The following is a 21,709-nucleotide window of genomic DNA, read 5'->3' on the forward strand; positions in this document are numbered from 1 at the left end:
ACAAGGGCTTGCTCGGTTCGATCTGTACCGCCAACGACCAGGAAGCAGAGGAGATGTTGAAGCAGTTTCGGGAACCAGGTAATCCCCTCGAACTCATTGGATCCAGCTCGACGCGGATTGCCACCAAGAATCATCTAGAGAAGATAAACGAATCCACGCTATCATTCGCGAGGACGAGAAGATAAATTGGCTCAAATCCACAGCCTGCCTCACCGTAACAAGAGGCGTCAGTTTGACTGGAAGGTTCGACAAAAGTCACAGCTCAGTTGGCGCCACGTCCGCGGGCAGCAGGCAAGCTGTGGGCAATATGACTATTGGGGATGTCACCCGAACCCTCAAGCATCTCTGCACGGGTTCTGTATACCTAGGAAGGATGGGCTTGAGCACCGGGTCAACCGTCCTTGAGCTGCGTTGGTCTCGGCCTCATAGGGACTTGCAGGTCACTTCGCGAATCAATAAGATCAGCTCAGGAACACCGTGCAGCCCCTTCCTGTGTTCTTCTTTCGTCATTGATGTCTTTCACAAACATGATGGTCTCTTCTCGGGTGAAATAATCCAGGCATGATTCCGGCTTGCCTCGAGGAGCCTACCTTGACGAATGTCTAGTCCAAAGTTACGGTGTTCTCGAAGAGGAGCAGACAATTGGTAACAAAATGAGTTAGCAGCTTGCAGAGTTGAACGAGCTTCCTTGTAGCATCTCATCTACCTTTCCGAACATCAAATCAGATCAACATCACGTTCCGATATTCACAGGATTCTTCATCATTGTTCACAGACTGCCAAGTTGGATTACAATGGAAGTTCTCCTGCCAAGATCTTGGTCATGAGTGCGACGCTGCGGGCTTCCACATTCACGCCCATCCACGACAACGCTGTAGAGTATGGCATGGCGGATAGAGGGAAGCTTGCGGCTCAGTTCATCTCTCTACACAGGCTCCGGATGAAGGCACAGTACGGCCTGCTGAAACCAAGGCCAGTAAACGTCCTCGATCCAGGATATCAGAAACTGGAGCACACAGACAATCTGATATACCCCCAGCGGTTCACTTGTCGAGCCAATCATCTGATTCGACCACAACGTCTATCGTCTCATGTGTCAGCATATTGCTCGCAAAAATGCATCGGGGAAGGGAGGGTGTGTGGCCGGAACGTCATCCTGCCATGCCATGACTTACCACTTCATCTCCATCTCTCGTACTCGCTACGAATAACCAGTCGTTTCCTTGGACAATGATGCCAGGAAGGAAATCGATCAGTGGCATCCGCGGAACGGTGCCGGCCATGAGACGATCTAGCATGCGCCATTGGCTCGCATGCCAGGTCAGGAGCTGGGCCTCAGCGACCGATAGGCCTTCACCCTGAAGCTTCGTCTCGATACTAAGGCCAATCGGCCGTGTTTTCAGGGCGCCGTACTCTGTGTGGTTGATAGACGGCGTCTCGGTCAGCACCAATCTATTGATGGCTTGGGCGGCGGCACCAGTGGGTTCGATGCAGAGGCAGAAATCGACTTTCCGGAATGCGCTTGTCTGAACAAGGTCCGGAAGGGTGTTTGCACTCGTGCTAAAAAACAACGCAAACAGATGTCAGGATTACTCCAGAAATATTAGATAGGACGACGACAAGCAGCAAGTACACACCACGGAATCATGTAGACAAGTTTGCCTGTCGCTTGGTAAAACTCCGGTACCGCCAGATTGATGACGTGGTGATGAAGACTGGTGTTCCAGCCCGCCTCGTCGAACTCATAGTCGCGACACATCTTGGCTCTGGACACCATCTCCGTCACCTGCAAAGTATCTGGGTTGCACTCACGTATTTGCCCCTTGGGGTATTGATCCTGAGCAGAGACCACATGAGAATCGTGATCGGAACATACAGAGCCAACATGGCCACCGAAACGACTGCAGTTTTGCCGATGACCGACGATGAGGAATGTAATCAGGGGGGTTTAAAAAACGTTCCAATGGAGCAAAAAGTTCCGCAAAAAGGGCTATCGCGCATCTGGATAGTGGCGCTGTCACCCAAGTCCCCAGCGGCATGTCCCGTCAACTGGCAGTTGATAGTGGAAGTAGCCACGTTGGGCAACTCGCTGTCTTCACCCGCGGACAGCGTGAGCGCATTCCGATGCAATATCAGCTGCTATCCGCTTTGAAGCGGCGGCCGCTGCAGGACTATCCGCGTCTCGCTGATCGTCAGAAACCGGCGGACCACCAACTGGCTGGAGGACAGTCCATGCTCCGGGGAAGCTTATCCGGCGGCGTGAGGGCATTACAGGATAGCCAGCGCCACATGCTGTTTCGATGCACCATCGACTACGAGTCCTGCTCTCTGCTTGTCACCTTGGTACGCTCGCCGATTTTGAGATGCTGTCGCACTGTCGCAATGGCCAATGATCCGCGCGACAGGGATCGGCGCTATCTGGAAGGTAATTCGCGCTTCAGAATGGCCCCTGGTGGATGGGCAAACTTATATACCGACACCAGCCGTTCAAGTTCACAACCCCTGCCGCAAGCAGGTTGATCAGATGGACGTGCGCACGCCCCTCACCCCAACTCACGTTCACGCCCCGAATGAGCAGGGATGATTCGACACCCCCCCCCCCGGGCCCACCTCATCTCTTACTATGTACGCATGGTGGGCACTCCCCACACGCTAGCCTCGTATGGCGACAGACCAGACGTGGCTGGTCGATACAGTCAGGTACTCGTTCACCCCTGCTCCAGTACGCCGTCCCATGCCATCCGCTGAGCAGTAGGAGCGGCCCGCGTGGGACTTCATCTAACAGAGCTCTCATGAGAACATCTGCGCTTTTTGTCGGCCATGGAGCACCGCACAGTCACCTATCTGGAACAGCTCTTGTATCCCTGCCTTGCCGATCTGTGCTGCTCGCAACAACTCTGATCGCTTCGTCTTTCTTCCGCGTGGGGTTCGACCAGAGATATGGAGTGGCTGAACCTTCAACACCGACGGACGAAGTCCAAGGACTCAGGCTATTTTCATTCAGCTGTGCTGCTCTGCTATTTCAACTGGGTCTCTGTAGCATTACTCCTCTCGGAAGTGACCACGCCCTGCGCTTCTTTCCCTTTTGTCATCTCCGCCTCGTACGCGGGCGCGTGAAGGGGCCATTCTTGACAACTACCCCGAGGCATATCCTCGACAACACCTTGGTGCGGTCGATTTCCCTTCCCTCCCATGCACACCCCCTTCTCACAATTCCCCTCTCGGCGGCGCCAGATACCCGGCAGTTTTCAGTTTTCAATTTTCGGGTTTTCGGGTGGAGGCTTCTTCTTCTTTTGCTCGCTTCAAGCGCGAGAGGAAAAAAGGATCGGTGCCTAGTTTTCATTTTCGACCCTCCTCAAGACAATATCCAACACGGTAACACCCGGAGCCTCGCACCATAAAACACAACCTCGGTCCTCTACCCGCCGCCACCAGCCATTATGCCTCGTCCAATTCAGCAAATCAGCTCCTCGCTGCCTCGCGAGACTTTGCCGCCCTTGAAGCCGCAGACATCTGCAGGTGCATGGCATCAACCCTCACGCGCCTCAACAGCAAAAGTCCCGCGGTTCTTGTCAGCAGATGGGCCGGTATCCTCACCCGGTCCAGGCGTACAGACCTCCATTCATGCTGCCCCTGACCGCCATGGCTTTCTCTTCCCGGCGGTCCACCGCCTCCCCACGTTTGGACACGTTCTTCCTGCCTTGTGTCCCGTCACTGCTGATGGTATCGTGTCCCAGCCCGATGGGAACTGTCCCTACGGCCAGGGCGGTGTTATGCTCAATGGCATGGATGAGGTCAAACGGCCCATATACGCCGTTGGCTCCCAGCGTCGCCGGGGCATCCTTTCCAGCGCTTTTGGCTGCCCTGGTGTTACTGTAGCTGGCGCTTGCAATACAAAGAGCACATCCAATCCGGTCAAGAATGTCGGGGGCAAGTTGCCTTGCCCTTACTGCAACACGACCTACATGCGAGAGAGCCACTTGAAGCTTTACCTGTTGCGCCGTAAGTAACAGCTCCATGATCCACGCAGCTTGTTACCTTGCTGACCAAGATGATCACTAGACACGTGCACCCTGTGTGGTGAAACTTTCTCGCTGACTGACCGTCTCGATAATCACTTCATCCGCCGACGTAAACCAACTTGTGTTGTCATTCACTTATCTCGCCCCCAGATTCATGTCGAGAAGAAAGCTGCTAGGCGAAGAGCAGCCCTTAGTCAGAATCACGGTCTGAACCACAGTCATGATCCGGGTATCATGCCTGCGGATGGCACGGCTCAGCTTTTTGGTATGATGCCCGCGCCGGACGGGTTGAGCAATCATGCATACCACCGACGTCAGTCCTTGCTTTCCATCCGCCCAGATAGGCTTGATGATGGCCGTTATCAAGACGGACGACATTTGACAGACTCTGCCATTGATGCTTCTGGCCAAGTTGGCAAGATGCAGAAGTACAACATGCCGGTCCAAGATGACACGTTTTCCAAAGGCGGGCCCGATGTGGACCAACAAACAGGCCTCGATGGGATTCAGTTTTGTCATGTGCATCAAACCTATGAAATCCGCATCCGATTTCCTCCTATTGGCGTCGAAAGTATACGAGGACCTTGTGGCCAACTGAGCCACCGCGAATCCCTTCTATCTTTGATCTGGAAGGTGTTGGCTGCAGCATCGCTCGATGATCTGATTGTCTTCGGGAGCGCGTCTCAGCATCATGAGGAAGCTTGTGAGACTTCATCAGCTACCGAGAAGTACATTCAATATCTTGACCAGTTCGACGTCTTCACTGGCATGTCCTCTATACCCCACACTGCACCGGAGCAACTGCACCTTCTCTGCGACTCTGCCACGGAAGTCTATCCCAAAGCTCAATCCTGAACAGAGAGCTTCGAGATGTACGATCATCTCGGACTAGGCAAGACGAATCTGCACAGATCGCTGTTGACCCGACGAGTACAGTTGAATGACGGTACCGTCGTGAAGGGTTACGCAACTTTGTAAATAAGCGATTAGAGTCAGCTATTCGTCTCACGCAGGTGATACAGCTAGTAGGTGAAGGCATGGATGGTCTCAAACGGAGCAACTGAAGACGAGGAAAGTGATCGTTCGGACAGATCAACAAGAATAGTATTAACGTATCGAATTTAACACTCCATGTCGTCCAGACACTTCCGGCGACCGTGAAGTCTTTGAGGAAACCTTTGGTACACATGAACATAGGCACAAGGAGAGGTGGCGGTAGGCTTTGAAAAGGGAAGTCGACTGCTTGTATTTGGTTGGCATTTGCCCTTCAGCTCATTTTCCATGCCTTTTTCTGTTTTCTTTCGTCGCGGCCATCCTCATCAACTGTCATCTATTATTGCGGAGAAGTATCACGATGACCTCTAGCATCAAAGCCGATTGGACGAAGGTTACTCCCTAAATGCATTCTGGGCGTGGAGATGGTATTACTGCGTGAGACTGCCATCAAAAACAACTTGAGGCTCCTCGTAGACACCCATCTCCGCAGTCACCTAGATCTGTCAAGGACCGAAACCGCGAGAGCAAAGCCTGAGCGGGACTTCAAGGTTCTTATATGGTCTACTGTAGCGAGAACAGATGTTCGTGATTACGTGTTTATGTCGGAGATCGTAGGATGAATATGAAAGGGGGAGATAAATTATCCAGCACCCTGGACGAAGGCGTCGGGAAAGTCATAAGGACATCCTGATTCCGGGCTCCTTTTTTTTTTTTTTTGAAAAAAAAAAAGCCGATGCCGGGGGTTGTCAGTAGGTCAGAAGTGGAAGAGACCGGCTAAAAATGAGGGAGAACGGGCAAAGAAGGGTGAGCAAGCAGCGATAGCCATTAAAAACGGGCATACACTCAAACCGGGGGCCGACGGTACAGTGGCTAAAAACAAACCAAGTTCCCACCCTCCCCAGCCTGTGTCGCGGGCACGTGAGCATTAGAATAATTGCTATTGTTTGAGATAGCCACACTCCACCTCGTTTGACTCTCCAATCCCACATTACTGGTTTTCTCGTTTTGCCGTTAGCTATTTCCAGCAGATCAACTCTCTTCATCGCAACGTTATTGACCAACCTCGGCTTCTCGGCGCCAACTACTATCGCTAGAGCTTGTGCTCTTCATCTCCAGAAAGCAGAAAGAAGTCGTTTGTTCAGCTATAGGTCCTTTGGCTATCTGGCAATTCTGATCTCTCTTAGAAACTCATCGTGTATCACCCGAAGCTAACACCTATCGGTTGAGATCTGTCAACAGCCAGTGTCCACTCGACTGTGCTCCCTGAAGTACTTTGAGCTTTGCCTCGACAAATAGTGGCCTGACCATCACCCTCCAGCTCTGCGTATCTTACCCTCCCTATCATTCATGCGCCCAATTGCCTGCTCCCCTTGCTGGCTCCACGGGTCCATAGCAGACCCGAACCGTCACAATTTCTTCCCAACTTCGCATTCAGTCTTTGCTCTCTCCTGCTCCGGACTCCGATGACGCACCCAAAGCGTTCCCTACTCAGTCCAAGTCAAAGGGAAGATGTTACAAACCCTTTGCCTCACAGGAGGATACCTCCACAATTCTCGCCGTAGCAAAGTCGGCAGGCAAGCAAGCTCCGGAAGAAGCCATACGTCAGAGTTACATCGTGCCCAACGGCGATGACTTGAAGTCGATCTCGGCGGGAGGCTCAAGTGCCAAAAGACCCTCTAGAGCTATGCAGCCGCCGATGAGATCTAGCATAGCTTGTTTGAGATGTAGGAAATCCAAAATCAAATGCGACAACGACAGCACTGGATCACCTTGCGACACATGCATCAAGGCAGGACATAAGTGCGAGTTTCCCGATCCAACGCCTCTTCCGGCGAAACAATCAAAGCCGCCGACTGCGCTGAGGCAGGTAAGGGAGGTCGGGCATGATCGGAAGCGAGTGAAGAAGCTCGAAGATGCAACGTCCTCTGATGAAAGGACTCCTGCGGCACTTGCTCAGAAAGTCCTTTCGGCACCCTATCTTACCGTCGGCTTGTGGCATCAACTCTTCGACATATTTAAGCTGCACTTCGCTACCGAACTCCCGTTTTTGCATCTCCCAACTCTCAAGGGCATCATTCACGACAAAGACAGCAAGAATCTGTCGACCGAATCAAATCTGATTCTGCTGGGCATTCTGACTCTCACTGCAAGATTTCATCCCGTCTTGATCAAATGTGTGGCACACATCACACACAACAAGATCGCGGGGCCAAGATCTCGCGGTGCTCTACCCAGTCCGCAGCCATCAATGGCATCAGAGTACTTCGCAAATGCTCTTACAAAGGCACTGGGGGAACTTGAATCAGCTCTGACATCAGCTACTGTCGTCCGTGTTCAAGCTATTCTCATGCTCAGCTTGTACAAATGGAGTCAGCCGAATGGCGGCCTGGCTGCATGGATGTATGTTGGCGTTGCCATACGGATGGCTCAAGGCTTGACATTGGGGTCTGGAGACAAGCCCCTGGGCGGCAAGAGAATTCTGGCGCTGTCTCCTCGATCGAGTGAATCGGCCAAACTATCCTCAGACCATTGGATAGACCGGGAAATCAGGCGCCGTACTATGTTCAGCTGCTTGATAATGGATCGTCTTCTGTCCTGCGGATCTGATCGGGTTTCTATGGTTCGGCCCGACGATCTTCAAATCCAGCTGCCATGCACCGAGCATGCCTTCGACCACGGCCGCGTTGTCTACACCGGATTCTTACGGCAGGTGGAACATGGCATGGAGCCACCAATCAGTGACAGCGTCTTGAGACGATTCGTACAACTGGCTGATGTCTGGGGCGATATCACCAAATACAGTGTCGAGGGCGGCCGCCTTGAGGAATCGCTGCCGCCGTGGAACCAAGAGTCGACTTTCTACCAGCTATGTAAAAGAGTAGATAATTTCTACAAACATCTTCCGGAAGATTTCACCTGGTCCAGCGCGAACTTTTGGGGACACAACGACAGCGTGTACATATCACTCCACATGCTGGGTGCTCTCTGCAAAATTATACTGCATCGCGAATGCATTCCGTTCATCGCCATCAAGTGTTCTAAGCCAACTGGCCCTCTGGGTGAGTTCGTCTCTAACCCCAGAACTGTTCTAGAGAGCTTTTGGGAGCGAAGCGCGGAGCAGGTTTTCAAGGCTGGCAGGGAAATCATCGACCTCGTATCGTTGTGCCGAGATACACTCCCTCATTCGCCACTAGTCATGTTCGCGATCTGGCAAGCAGCCTTTGTGGAAACTTACGCATGGCACTATCCTCGCATGGATACTCAGAGTCATATGGCCAGCAAGCATGAAAGCGAGGAACGGCAGAGAGTGCAGACAGGAATCGTCAGCATCGCTCTCCAAGCATTGATCAAGCTTGCACCTTTCTCCAGCATGGCCTCCAAGTACGTCACGTTTCTTGAGCAAATGGATCATTTTCTCCAATGTGGCGGCTTATTGGAACCTCGGAGGGTCAAGATCAACAAGACTCCGAGCAGCGACATCAATCTGGACGACGACCAGCCAACAGCCTACGACGACTCCGATGGATCGCGGGCCAGCAACTTGGAAAGGAGCTCTCCCTCGGGTCCCGGTCATGACCTCCCTAGCAAAAAGGGGACGGACACTCCAAGGGACTTCCGGCAATCGTCATCATACATCGGTCTTGACGCCGATGTATCCTTATCCTACCAACAGTCGGATGACAGTGGCCTTACCAGAGACATTTGTCACCACTCGTTGACAGACAAATATCCCCAAACTCCGGTCTCCTTGCCATTTGAAGCCGTGATGGCTATTTTGAACGGAGAAAGACTCACTATCGATTCTTATATGCGACCAGACCAGAGCATGCGGGTCAGTGCCGTGCTCAATGATGTACGGGATTTTGCTACAGGGGAAATGGGCCAAACGCCCGGCATTGGGGACCAAGACACTGCTACGTCCCCATTCTATGCGCATAAGGCGGGTAGTGATTCATTGCCCTAGTTCAGCGGGAGTTATGCACGGTGGGTGTGAATGACTTTCAGCGGTCTTCGAATCTTATGGCAGCTGTTCGTACCCAGATAACGCAAAGGAATAGCAGGGTATTGCAAGTCAGGTGATGTACAAATATCCAGTATCACGAGCAATAAGTTGTCCAGCTAGATGAAGTAAGGCAGCGAGGTGACCACTCTTCCTTACTCAATCTCATTACTTACTTTCATCTTTAATCTCACTCTCCGTCTCCCACCTTTCTCCGTGCTTTGATAATTCTGTCTCAACATCTCCAGTCAACATGCTTGTTTTGACCTCGTGCTATCCCTTCATGACCCATCACATCCCATGTATTGATAGCGCAGTCCGGGTCTATTCAACAACAAGGTGCCTTATGATTGAGAATCTGAGCCAAGGAAGCAGAAACGAGAGATTGCGCCATACGGGCGCTGAGTAAGTTTCGCGACAGTGAAAAAAAGTGAAGGTCCAGATCGGGCGTTGCCAGGAGCCATGTATGGCTAGCTTAACCCGCCATACCAACATCTGCTTCGGACCTGTGACGCATGTACGCCGCAGCGGGACGGTCGCACTTCTTGCCATACTTCAACTTTTGGCTGCTTGTGTCTGTAAAGTACGTTACATCTGTCTGTCTTCTTTGGATGGAAAGTGTGAGCCAGCCTAAGGATGGGAGCTGTGTGGATAAGGTGATGAGGGAGAAGAAGAAGCGTGTGTGAGAGGGTTGAAGAGCATGGGACACAGTTTTGAGGTATTGGGATGAACATGTGGGAGGTTGATAAGACGATGCTTCATGGGGACTCGCAACGGACAAGAGCATATGGTGGGACGCAGTGTAGGTCTAATGCATTTCTCAGGGGCCTTGCGTTGGCAAAGACTCATTTTGGAATATCGAAAGTAATACTTGTTTGACGAAAAATTCCTTAGCTATGAAAAAACGAAAGTACTTGCACGCCGACATCTAATGAGAACACTAAGGAATGAGAGAAGTGGCATGAGTGTCTAGGTAACTCAACGTTGGGAGAGCTGGCCATGCTTCGAAAACCCGGGCCGAAAGCACCGACAGGTACGGAGGCTACAGATGATCTCCCTAGTAGCGTTGCGTCGCATCTAGACCTGCACCGGAGTATGATTGTCATCGAGGCTACGGGGCCGGCGGAGACGATGCAATGCCCCCATGGTGGCCGACTATAACCTCAAATTTGGGCATGATGTGTGTTCTGAAGTGCACACTCATGTCGTCACCGCCTGCCGTCGAGATGGAATACATCTCGTTGCCTACCTCAATGCGTATCTCCTTAACCACCAAACTGTTCAGCATATCGGAACAGAACTCTGACGCGGATACATTATCAAACGATTGCCACTTTCTACCCAGATGGGTGAGGGCTGCGCTCTGCAGCGCCATGTAGCTTGGCATGCAGTCCCAGATAATTCGACGATCACCATGACCGTGCCATTTGACAACCAGGCGGACTGCTTTGGTGGGCGTCGATGAGACAGGCGTTCTGGCGAGGTTTTGGGGATGGGGTGGTTGCATCATAGGTCGAATGCTTGGTGGTGGTGGTGGTGGTGGCGGCGGCAATGCGTGAACTGCGAGCGAGTGGCCATTTAGGTCGTTCAACTTCCCCCCTGAACCGGCAGGGTAAGCTTTCAAGGCTACAGTCGGCAGCATGGGGTCTTGTTGCCTTGGGGTGTGAACCACAGCGGTGTGGTTCCTCTTCGTTACATTCGTTGGCCTAGAGTCGATTGGGACTTTCTCTCCCTCAGATGACGAGGAGGAGGATGAGGCGTAGCCCTGGAGCTTCTTTTTCTTCTGGCGGAATTTTCTGCGGCGAGATGAAGATTCACCCGGCCTGCACCTTGTGCCAGCTTCGTTGTGGAAAGGTGAGTCAGAGAGGACTATTATATCGGCAGTCGATGCCTCAGTGTCGGAGGAGTCGGGTTCGCCGTCATTGTGATCACCAGACGCGGACCTCAGTGGGAAGGCATAGCCATTGGCTTTAGTGAATCGATGCACCTCTAGAGCGGAACTTCTGTGAAGGCTTTCGAAGGCCTCGAGGAGGGTCTTTCCACTCCCCGAGAGTATCTCGCGACGCTTGTTTCGATAGGCCTCGGCAGCGTGGACGGTGTAAGAGCCATCAAGCTGCAGTGACGTGTGAACGGTAATGTGCCCATTGCGTTCTGACAACAGTTGGAGATTGTCTCCAAGACCGCGTTAGTAAAGTGAGCAGCATTGCGTGTGGGTAGGAAGAAGTTACCGATAGTTTGCGTTTTCAAAAACGCATAAGGCTGATCAGAAGCCATTCTCATGGAGGTGTTCTATTCCACTGCCAAGCTTAGTCAAGCTAGCCTTGACAGAACTGAAGTTGGCACTGAATGGTAGAATGAACGTAGATTGGGAAAAGCATTTATACTTACCAGCGGCGATGGGTGGGTCAACCGTGACGGCAGAGCTCTGAGTTCGCCGCCGTATGCTGCAGCGATGTGTCGAGGAGGGCGGTAAAAGGTACCGTCACGCAGTGCGCGACTTCAACACAGTGCAGGTCGTCAGTAGCGCCGTCTGGACCCCTTGTAAGGCCTCAGATGAAGGTTGTACTCTATCAGGGGAGAGCTCATCTGGGAGACGCACAGAAGCACCTCGCGTCACCCCCTTGGTCGGATGAATCCTGGCAACATGCCCAGTCCACCGGTGGTAGCCCGCCTCGCTTTGCAAGTCTGTCTCTTGGAGACGGTCACCGCGATTTTCGTAACGATGCCAGCTTTGCTGTGTGATGCCATGCTAACTCGTTCGGGACGAATCAGTAGCTGAGGCAGGCGTGCTTCTAGGTGGAGTCGGTCTCGGACGATCTGCAGAGACCGGATTTTCGATAATTGACACGGAGATCTTCCCCGCTATACTACTGGATATGCGGCTGGATACGCGGCTGGAACAGGCCTTGAGCTTTCCGCCTTTTTCAGAGGAGAACCCGCACAGGGCTGCAGGCTGTGATTCGCTTGTCTTGCAGACGACTCATCTCTCGGCTAACACTGCAACATAGCGTAAGTGCTTCGCTGGGTACCTCACGCCCCCGACTCGCCTTGGCCTGCTGCCTCTGACCTTGCCCCCCTGCTTCCGGGTCCATGACCGCGATCCCTGTCAAGTACTTTTATGTCACTGCGAGTGTTCTCCTCTGACACCCCCTCTTCCCGCACACCCACCCCTCTTCATCTGATCAGCGTATCCCGAGTGACTGTTGGAATCGCGCCAGTGTGCATGCCACGTTCCTCATTGGGTGGGCTACAGACGAGCCGCATCGGATTTGTCGCAACGTGCCAGGGTCTGTAGGTCGGCCGTTGGAGCCGTGCCCTTCGCCGACAAACGACGAGAACAAGGATGCCATCTTTTCAAGGAGGAATCGGCGGCGTCTTTTCGGGTGTGTCCGGTGTTGTCAATGGCTAACTTTGTCCAATCGCGGGGCATCCGATGAACACATCTACGTCCGGGATGTGAAACGGTTCCTGGTGGGGTGCTTCTTAGACAGTCCCCGTCATGGTAGCTTCCACGCGACGGAAGGATCCAAGAAATCGGCCCTGCGCTCTTATCTCCTTCGAGAGTAGGCGAGAAAGTGGTAGTCTAACGTTGAGACGGGAAGTTCAGCCCGGCGCAAAGCAGAAATCTACGATGGCGTCCAGCCGTGGCCATCGTCTGACATACCAACCGATCCAACGCGTTGTGTCTAAGATGCGCATAGAGTAACCCATCGGAAACCTGACTGGAAGTACCAGAAACGAATCTTTCCACGGAAGAGCAGCCAAAGCTCTTACATATACCCAAGAACCAAGGGCTTCGTCGAAGCATGAGCAGCTCTGTTCCAGACAATGGCGTCCATAACGCGCGGCGCCGGACTTCGCAAGGTAGATAATGCCCTGTGGCATCACAAAAGGTGCATACAGTGGGTGTCATGGTAGATACCGGGTTCACCTCCGGTGCCGACTCGTTCTACCAGGTCAGCTCCAAGAGCGTATGAAAATGAACCAATCTATTCGCAATGGCGGCATGAAGAGTGCTATCTAGAAACGCTGTGGTCATCATGACAGTATCTTTCGCATCAATCAGTCGAAGCCTTTATGACAATTGACGAGCGGTTCTGATAGAAACTGGTCCAGGGTATCAAGATGTCGATGCGGCAGAAGAGCATGATCAACAGCTCTTTGGACCCGCTGCCTTGAGCCACTTTCTTCATGTACGAGTCGAATACAATTCTAGATGTTGTAAGAATGCACAGAAGTCAACAAAAACCATTCTCGGACAGAAGTGGCTTGCGTAAGGTAATGTAAGCTTGGATTATATGTTCACTCGACCTTGAACGGCACCAACAGATCTCCGGTCATAGGCAAATGGAGTAGCACCACATACCATCAGAGCCGCATAAATAACGTGCATCATTAGTCTGGAGTCCAACACTAATGCAATATAAGATGTAGTACAATCAAGCAAGAATAAGACTAATCATTTGGTGATGAAGGAGTGTTGAACATCCTTCGTAAGTGCATATCAGGTTGAATCTGAGTCGCAAGTACAACGATACAAACAAAGATGGGAAATTGTAGTAATGCCTAGAGCCTCTTCAACGGACTCAAGGCTTGTTAGCCCAGATGGAGTAGCCTCCCCACGGTTGCCTCAGCCGCAAGATGTCCCCTTCCTGTTTCCACTCATTCTTATCCGTAGTGACAGTTTTCCCCTCCCAAACAAATTTGTAACCGCCGAACGTTCTTTTCTCGACGGTCACGCGTTTTTCTCTCCGCGAAACTCTATGTTTCGCTCGGTCCCTGTTGCTCGGGGCGGCTCGAGATGAACTAGCCTCTGGTTGAGGTTCAACCATAGGGGCGTCATGGGAGTCACCTATCTCCATAGTGTTATATTGGGAATCCCCGAGGTCATTGTCGGCTTCTTGCAAGTGCTCCGTGTACGAAAAGCCAGTGGCCGCTATGCTGCCTGATTCGGCCTCAACGACTGGGTCATGGTTTTGCTGTTGCCATTCTTCCTCTCTCGCCTGGCTGTCTAGCGCTGAGATATTCTCCTCCATGAGACGTTGCTGCTCCTGCGCCTCGAGCCGCTTTTGCATTTGGGCAAGTTTGAACATCCAGTCTGGCGGCGCCACTAGGTAGACCAGGGCCCCGAAGTCCTCAAGAGGACGAATCTCCTCGTTCTTCACGAGACTTCCAAGTCGATGCCATTCAAACTGTCCAAATGGCAAACTGATGTCAATGTAAGCGCTGCTATCGCCTCGCGTGTTGCCACCGAACAGAGGTTGAAGACATTTCGTTGTGCTGTTGATCATCCAAAGGCGGAATGTTGTCCCGGATGTCGTCTGGCAGTATAGTTGAGACAAGCTGAAGGCCTCCATTACCAACAATGACTTTTTTTCCACGTCATCCTCAGCTTTCTTGACTTCAGAATCTCGAGCTCCAGGTCTCTTGTCCTCCCCCGTGACAACCTTGGTTTCTTGTTCACCATCATGCGTTATTTCCGACACGGTTCGGTCGAACTTGAGATTGCTGTAAGCATCTGGATAGTCTTCGCGAGCGGTAAGAAATCCTTGTGCCACTGGATACATGGCTTGATTCTCGAGATCCCAGTATGAGTTTGTGTTGGCCTCGCGGGGGTTTGTATGCACATTTTTATATCTGATACGCCTCCCATTTGCGAATGGGTCGACAAGAGCCATGTTATGAACGGCAATGAGAGTGTTGTTACGGCCAGCTAGTCGTAGTGAGTGTGTTTGCAGAAGTTAAGGCTGCGATACTAAGTAACAGTGTGTCGTAGTCGTGGATAGCTTCCTTGAAGCTATGTCTGTAAGTCGTGAGGTAGGTAAGGCTTCGGTGATCAATCGTAGTCTCGTCAGAAGGATTCTCAGGGAAGATAGCTGAAAGCGATCGTAAGATCTGATATTAAGTTGATTGCTGAAGAAGCTATGGAAAGTCTGTCCTTGAGCCCGGCTCAAGTTCATCCTATATACAAGTCCCGTATACTATCTGAACAGTTCCTTTGTAGTTGGGACCGACATCACGATGTCGGTCCTACAGGGGCGGACCGCCTTTGTCTCGTCGGTCCTGTTCATGGACCGCTTCTCGTCCGTCGGTCCTTCTTATCATCCCGTGACTTGTCCATAGTTCTTCCGACCCGAGAGGAGTCATCCTGAGTTCGTGCTTCCGCATATATGGTGTGGTAGCCGCCGCAGGTCTTGTGGGGCAAGACCCTGGCCTCGTCATACGTGTTGGGTCGTAACAAGTGTGTGGAGAGTGAACTTGACAAGACTGATCCCGAGACTATAGCCAGGACGACAATTTATATTAATTCTTGAGTTAGGTCTTTTGTTCACCTCATTTTCTCATTTTCTCATTTTCTCCCTCATCAGGCAACAGGGCACAGTTGTCAGGCACCAATCTCCCCATCCCTTTGTGTCGCCATGGAATACACTTGCTATGGGGCAAATTCCTTCCTACTCGTCTTTCCCTTCCATTTGGCAAGACTTTTCAGAAGTTTCATGTCCAACCCACACCAAGAATTAATTCCGACGGTCGCATTCTAGCCAGCAACTCTCAATGGAACAATCGCAATTAGGCAGAGATATAGACATCTGCAAAGCTGTTTCTGAAAAGGTAGGACAAGTGTTTGTCCTGATGTTCCAAAAGCCAAAAGAGCGGTGCTAAAATTCAGACAGCTACATGTGAATGGAGTCGAATCAGATCAGCATACGGTCCGGGATCTTGACAGGAAAGTCCCGGCACAGGGGTCTCAGGCACCCATTGCGATCGTCGTTGACATGACGGATCCAAAAGGGCATATACGTGTCTTCGACAGTGCATTGGACCAAGTTGGTGTGGTTCAGGGCGGGGAGAACAGGGGTCAAATGGTGATGGTAACTTGGAAAGAAGATTGGGGGTATATTTTCTTCGGGGAGGGAAGCTGCACAATCTACCATATCTATGCTAAGGAAATGACCTGATCCGATTCCGTCAAGTACTTGATCACTTCTCTAGGACCGCATCTGAATGTGATGAACGGCCACTGTTCACTGTCAGGGACCGTAAGTGATTGTTGTAGATCCGATCGCCTGGTCAGTGCCAGGAGTCGGAAAGTAGTTTCCACCGATATGTTGTAGACCTTCCCTTTCAGTGGCGCTATCCAACATCAGCAGGTGTACCAGTCGGCCGGAAAGTGGGGTTCAACAAACCGTTGCTGACTGGTGGACCGGTGCTGGGCTCAGTGGTGCCGGCCTCACTAAACACTTCTTCTCTCGGTGATGTTGCGCGCCTGATCTTCTGCGCGGTCGACTGGCTATGCGCAGCCGTGTCGCTCATCTTACGCTTAGTTCGGCCCTGCACTTGGCCGGAGATGGCTATCGTGGCATTAGAACTGATCCGGCCACCTGAGAGTTTACCTATCATTTGCCCCAATTTTTGCCTTGAGTTCAGTCTTGTAGCTCTTGATATTAGCCCCGAAATTGACGGCAACAGCCTGCAATAATCCCGTGATTTTGTCCTTCATCTCGTCAATGAAAGAGCTGAGTTGCCCGATTTCGTATAGAGTGGTCGGTCCGAATGTAAAAGCACACAGCAAAGACATACGGAATCCCAGGTCCTCATGAACCTTGGTCAGGAATACGCATGCGCCCTTACGCTTTGACCGTGTCGATGATGGGTCGTCGGACTCGCGACCGTCCTCAGGAAACAACCCGATCGAGGAGCGAAATTTCCTGACGTGCTTGGGGCTGGGCGAATTGTGGGTGTGAAAGTGGTTGATAACATTTAGCAAGGATTCAATGTACTTTTCCATGTCTGCTTGTACCACAAACGCCGGATACGGGCGGGGAGGATCAAAGCATACAAAAAGAGCTGGAAAGCAGGAAAACAGGAAAACAGGAAAACGGGAAAGCAGGAGAATGGGAAACTGGGAAAATGGAAAAGGAGTCGAGAACATAGGTGACTGGAAGAGCATATGAAAAGTGGTTGTCGGCTATCCTCGGTTATTCTAGGCGCTGTTCTGGGAACACCCGTCGGCCTACGGTGGGATGACTCATCATAGTTCCAGCTGCAGCGCTTCCAGATGAGTTTGCTTGGTTTCAGGCTCCTCACATTCACAGATCGATAGAACCGACATGGCGAAACGTAGATCCGAGACACTTGCAGTCAAATCACCGGCTGGCTCCGTAATGAACCGAGATTCTCTTTGCGATTTCTCCTACCTGCAAGAAACGTTCATCATGCTCTGTTCAAGACGATGACGAGATCTATTTGTGTGCCACGACTCTGCGGACTTTGCCGCTTTGAACTCCAGTACGGAGATGACATAGTGGCAGGCAAGTCTTCCACAACCCTTTTCAGTCCCAGTCCTCTGACCCCCTTAGTACGGCGATCCGATAGGGATATTTCTCCATCGTACAAGTATAGTATCGGTGGTTTTATCGATAGCACTCTGGATGTCGATTATGTAAAGTGTCGTGGACGATGCAACCATGATGAGCAACGGATTGGGTGCCATGTTATCTGCGTCGAAGTTACGTCTCCGGAAACATTCACGAATATTCTTGATGTTGCAGCACATGCATTCGAGCCTCCAGCAATTGCGGATATACGGCGTATTCGCTGGTTCCAGTCCTATTTAGCCGATCTCCTTCAAACAGCTGATTGCCGCATCTCAGATTTGCCCAGAGAAGTCTTTTCTGACATCGCTGCCTGGGCTTTTGATGATCGATCGACGTGTCACCGCTTGGCCGTCTACTTTGCCAACCAAACATGTGCCAAGACCGAGGGCAACGCTTCTATCCAGATTTCGGAGAAGGTCTATGCTAGGCACGTTGAATTCGAAGGTGTTCAATACATCGGCCATCTGAGGAACACGCCCGGTGGCAACCAAGATTCCTTTTGTTTGATCCAAGCCTCTCGACATCTATCAACAGCTTGTACATTGCAAGCGACCATCTCGGTATCCGTTGCGTGGTCTTCGTCGACTCATCGAAACCATGTACGATTGAAGAAGAAATTGGCCTATGGTGGCAAGCCGTTAAATTGGAAGACATTGGCGGCCTCATTCAGATCCGCAGTGACGTGAGCTTCGGTATACCCCAGCGATTCTAGGCGAGCGTGCTAACTCAGAGCTGTCAGGGTTTAAAACTGCGTGAGCTTGTCGACGATACAATAGTGTCGCAAAATATCTACTGGGGTCTCCCGTATCTCTCGTCCGTGTGTAGCCGATTCGAAGAAATCTGTGATGCAGAACCAAGCAATCACATGTCTGTAGTATCTTGCAACGATCCACAGACTACAGCCTACTCACTTTGTTGGAATTGGGAGATTCTGATGCTCCATGCGCACCGTGTCGGAGAGAGTCTCGACTTTTATCAGGCCTTACGGACGATGGATGAAGCTGCGATATGGCTTTACACGCCACTTCACGAAGGCGAAGTACTGACGCAAATTTGGAAATTCGAGGGCGAGCTGAGGACTGCAATTGGCTTACTAGTATGTGTTGATCCGTTCATGTTCCATGTCGAAGCTGCTCACAATGCATAGCTCGTAACGGATCAAGGACGTTCCACCTTTCTAGGAGTGCAGCCACGGCCAAACTGGGCCGATCTAAGTGGACTCTTCTTTACCTGCCTGGCAAGCCACAAGTCACATTTACGCTGAGACGACGGCTTGTGGCGTGCGAAGACTCGGTTCCCATCACCTCGACTGAACATCAAGTTCAAAATCCAGCAGTCGAGTGGCCAACCCCATATCCTATCTCTCGTCACGACGAGTATTACGCCTGGAATAGAGCTAGGCTTACGACGTGGTTGAGTTTGTCCCATGCCATCGCCAACGCATGGGCAAACCAATCATTATTGGACTTCTCCTTCGCTATGCCGACGGAACCTCAGCCTGTGTTGGTCAAATCCGACTTGACTGCTTACAAAGAGCTACGACTGTCGACCCGAATTCTACGCTGTGGTTAGGGTTCTGGTTGACTGGTGATGGGCCTTGCGTAGGGAGCGCCATCTTGGCCAAAGAACAACCAATCGTACCAGCTTGCGAAAGTTGGTTTGAGGTGGAGTGGCGCGACGACCTCCAGTGGTGGTTTTCCAATAAGAAATGCCGACTGTCCCACCAAGAGCGTCTCAGTCCTGATACCACCAAGAAATGGAGGATATTTCGTTGAAAGCGATGGACCTGGGGAGCACCATCTCTGGTTGGTATTAATCAACCAGGTAAGCTGGGGTAGTCCGTTCTGCAGATCCGTCAAAGGGTCCGTAATCCATTTCAAGGTAGTTGCAGCATTCAATGTCTGAGATTTGAGACCCAAAGCCGTTGAAGCTGGGATGGTGACCATTTCATAGCCGGTTCATGTGACCTAGCGGACGGATCACCTGACTTTCAGCTGGTTCGAGCACACTTAAGAGTTTGCGGCAGTTGCTTCCTAGATGACTAGATTCCGAATTCAGCTACATCAATCTATCCCCACGTCTGACTTTTGTCTATTAATCAAATGGGCCGCTTGCCGACTGCGTCCGAGCATAATATGACTCGAATTGGCCCCGTGTCCCGGCTGAGGTCTGATTTCGCTGGCAGCCGAACAGTGTTATGGGTTATTCGTGACCGGCCCTGATTGCCATAGCTGACGGTCTTCATCCCACTTGGAGCACATTCAGGACAGAACCATGTCCACGAGAACCAGCCTTCCAGGTGTTTGGGGGAATCGCCATGATCAACAATCACGATACTCCGAGTCGATCTCGAATCAGTATTTATTAATGGAAGAAATTGCTAGGCTAGGTCCCCTTGCTGGCAATCGCGTGCGATTCATTACGGTGATGGACTTCCGCCCCTCTCTGCATGGCTTCGTCGGCCTGTAATACACAGCTCGGGACACACGATGAGATTGCCTGCCTTACACCTGTCGTATTGGAAGTCCAATTCGACCTCGAGGCAAGGGGCCCGCGCAGGGGCCACTTACAGACCGCACTTGCAAGATCCACGGTCTGCCCAACCTACGGTTGGAACCTCCCTTTTACACCTTACGCAGAGGTTAATGTATATCAATTTGACCTCTTCGTCACCTACGGTTCGAACCAAATCCCCGGGATAGGGATACCAACACATCTGTGAATCCGCATGGCGCTGATCACTCATGTCCCATCAACCGACAGGATGCAGTGATCTAGGGTTTTCGATCTCCCAGAACCAGCTCATCGGTCCGTGAGGTTTGTCGATACAGTTGACCTCCGCGATCCGGAACATATTGTGGAACTGGGCCGTCTACATGACCCGGTGCCGGTGGTCGGTAGCAGATGGGCCGGAGCGGGCGCGCACTCGCAGTTCTTGTGCCAGTTGCTAGGCACCCTGTGACCAGAAAAAAGCCAACACTGTAGCAGAGTAATACCTCGGTAGTATCTTCTTCCTATCTTTTTTACTATTTAGCTATATTAATGACTATTCAAGAGAACAAAACTTTAAATGCAGAAAAGACTGCGTAAATCCCGAAATCACTTTGAGCATTTTTGTAAAAAAACTACTTTGTTTATATAAATGAGCACAGATAGAAATAGTAATATATGTGTCGACTTGCTAGGTGTTCGCTTTCTTCTGGTCACAAGGTGCTAAAGTGCATTTGGTGACAGTGTAAAAAGGAAGGGCTCGATTCCGCCCCAGAGGTAATGGAAAAGTTGGGTATCTTTGACATGTAGCCACGAAGGTGACACTGCGTTGGGAAATATGAGCAGGACATCCCGTGTAGTTTCCCGGCTTCACAGCCTGCGCCAATGAGAACAGTATCTGATGCATAGTTTTTGTACTCGCGGCAACCAGGTCTTGGCCCGATGCTACTTCTTCATCTTACAGGCGTCGACCACCCTTAGAGCCATCCTGACCCCGACTCTCCTGCTTTGATCTACACGGCAAACTTAGAATCACACAACAACTCCAGGTGAAGGTGAGGAAGGCTATAAATCATCCATGGAGGCTGAACATCTAGTGGGGCGTGGGATCAGAGTCACAAGGGGGGAAGGCGGGGCACGCCAGGCTGGCTACGACACGAATCAAAGTCACTTCCATGATTAAAATGTAATTCAGGCACGCCCCTCCAGTTGGGTGAAGTATCCATGCAGTACGGAGTACCTACCCATGCTTGTAGCTAGCTTCAGGACCAGGGAGGCGTGTGCCTGCGCCCCTGCACCTCAATTCGTCCCAAAGATCCTGTGGGTGTGCTCTTTCATCCTTGTCGGTGCACGGAACAGAAGCAAGGTGGGCCGCAGCAGACTTCGTCTTGCGAACAGAGTCACGCCTGTGTGCCTCTTCAGGTTTGTACAAGCCACGTCTCCGCCGTCCACCTGCAAGCTGTGGCCTCCATGCAGAGACGTAGGGATTCCGGCTGGAGCAGCCTCATCTCGAGCGCAGACTCCCGGCCAGCGAGGCTTGTCGCTAAGTAATGGATACATATTCACGTTGGTAGTGCTCCCCAAAACCCTGCAGAGATTCGTTCACGCCTAGGTTCATCCCTGCTGAGATCGAAGTATCGGACCATGATCAGATGCTCCAGCCCGGCCCCGCACCAGAACTTCCGCCTCAGGGTTGCTACCAACAGTTCACCTGCCCCTTCCTATCTCCTGCTTTAAAAGAGCATATAATTGGATAGTTTGCGGAAAGCATTCTTGCCGCAAACCCAATTGGCGCCTTCCCAAGCGCGCACGCATTCTTTGGC

The 21,709-nt window shown here is 51.6% G+C and overlaps 9 protein-coding genes across 9 annotated transcripts; 4 read left to right on the plus strand and 5 right to left on the minus strand.

Annotated features, from left to right (window-relative positions):
• Positions 1–745: 745 nt before the first annotated feature.
• Positions 746–1,907, minus strand: BDP55DRAFT_89173 (uncharacterized protein). The gene is made up of 3 exons (XM_060581299.1): positions 1,638–1,907; positions 1,176–1,560; positions 746–1,081 (listed from the first exon to the last, which is right to left on the minus strand). Exons 1-3 carry the CDS (start codon positions 1,775–1,777, stop codon positions 926–928), a joined length of 681 nt encoding a protein of 226 aa, XP_060421376.1. The 5' UTR covers positions 1,778–1,907; the 3' UTR covers positions 746–925.
• Positions 1,908–2,729: 822 nt separating this feature from the next.
• Positions 2,730–3,558, plus strand: BDP55DRAFT_89212 (uncharacterized protein). Its single transcript, XM_060581300.1, has one exon. The coding sequence runs from the start codon at positions 2,793–2,795 to the stop codon at positions 3,399–3,401; it is 609 nt and encodes a 202-aa protein (XP_060421377.1). The 5' UTR covers positions 2,730–2,792; the 3' UTR covers positions 3,402–3,558.
• On the plus strand, positions 3,441–4,877 carry BDP55DRAFT_568970 (uncharacterized protein; the record flags this gene model as incomplete). The annotated part of the gene is made up of 2 exons (XM_060570726.1): positions 3,441–4,002; positions 4,063–4,877. 2 exons carry the CDS (start codon positions 3,441–3,443, stop codon positions 4,875–4,877), a joined length of 1,377 nt encoding a protein of 458 aa, XP_060421378.1.
• A 921-nt stretch (positions 4,878–5,798) lies between these two features.
• On the plus strand, positions 5,799–9,178 carry BDP55DRAFT_740383 (fungal-specific transcription factor; the record flags this gene model as incomplete). The annotated part of the gene is made up of 2 exons (XM_060580415.1): positions 5,799–5,822; positions 6,412–9,178. 2 exons carry the CDS (start codon positions 5,799–5,801, stop codon positions 8,980–8,982), a joined length of 2,595 nt encoding a protein of 864 aa, XP_060421379.1. The 3' UTR covers positions 8,983–9,178.
• A 951-nt stretch (positions 9,179–10,129) lies between these two features.
• BDP55DRAFT_735558 (uncharacterized protein) lies at positions 10,130–11,292 on the minus strand (the record flags this gene model as incomplete). Its single annotated transcript, XM_060580330.1, has 2 exons — positions 10,130–11,190; positions 11,247–11,292. 2 exons carry the CDS (start codon positions 11,290–11,292, stop codon positions 10,130–10,132), a joined length of 1,107 nt encoding a protein of 368 aa, XP_060421380.1.
• A 1,271-nt stretch (positions 11,293–12,563) lies between these two features.
• BDP55DRAFT_688504 (uncharacterized protein) lies at positions 12,564–13,146 on the minus strand. The gene has a single exon (XM_060576641.1). The coding sequence runs from the start codon at positions 12,929–12,931 to the stop codon at positions 12,602–12,604; it is 330 nt and encodes a 109-aa protein (XP_060421381.1). The 5' UTR covers positions 12,932–13,146; the 3' UTR covers positions 12,564–12,601.
• A 380-nt stretch (positions 13,147–13,526) lies between these two features.
• Positions 13,527–14,696, minus strand: BDP55DRAFT_722037 (uncharacterized protein; the record flags this gene model as incomplete). The annotated part of the gene is made up of 1 exon (XM_060578548.1): positions 13,527–14,696. One exon carries the CDS (start codon positions 14,694–14,696, stop codon positions 13,605–13,607), a length of 1,092 nt encoding a protein of 363 aa, XP_060421382.1. The 3' UTR covers positions 13,527–13,604.
• A 1,197-nt stretch (positions 14,697–15,893) lies between these two features.
• On the minus strand, positions 15,894–17,131 carry BDP55DRAFT_722038 (uncharacterized protein; the record flags this gene model as incomplete). The annotated part of the gene is made up of 4 exons (XM_060578549.1): positions 15,894–16,152; positions 16,206–16,387; positions 16,413–16,866; positions 17,107–17,131. The coding sequence occupies 4 exons, from the start codon at positions 17,129–17,131 to the stop codon at positions 15,956–15,958; spliced, it is 858 nt and encodes a 285-aa protein (XP_060421383.1). The 3' UTR covers positions 15,894–15,955.
• Positions 17,132–17,251: 120 nt separating this feature from the next.
• BDP55DRAFT_699441 (uncharacterized protein) lies at positions 17,252–19,059 on the plus strand (the record flags this gene model as incomplete). The annotated part of the gene is made up of 8 exons (XM_060577886.1): positions 17,252–17,330; positions 17,379–17,842; positions 17,866–18,078; positions 18,136–18,492; positions 18,544–18,610; positions 18,639–18,676; positions 18,797–18,963; positions 19,002–19,059. The coding sequence occupies 8 exons, from the start codon at positions 17,252–17,254 to the stop codon at positions 19,057–19,059; spliced, it is 1,443 nt and encodes a 480-aa protein (XP_060421384.1).
• Positions 19,060–21,709: the final 2,650 nt, after the last annotated feature.

Source organism: Colletotrichum godetiae, assembly GCF_030913485.1.
Source record: "Colletotrichum godetiae strain CBS 193.32 chromosome Unknown BDP55scaffold_141, whole genome shotgun sequence".
NCBI lineage: Eukaryota > Fungi > Ascomycota > Sordariomycetes > Glomerellales > Glomerellaceae > Colletotrichum > Colletotrichum godetiae.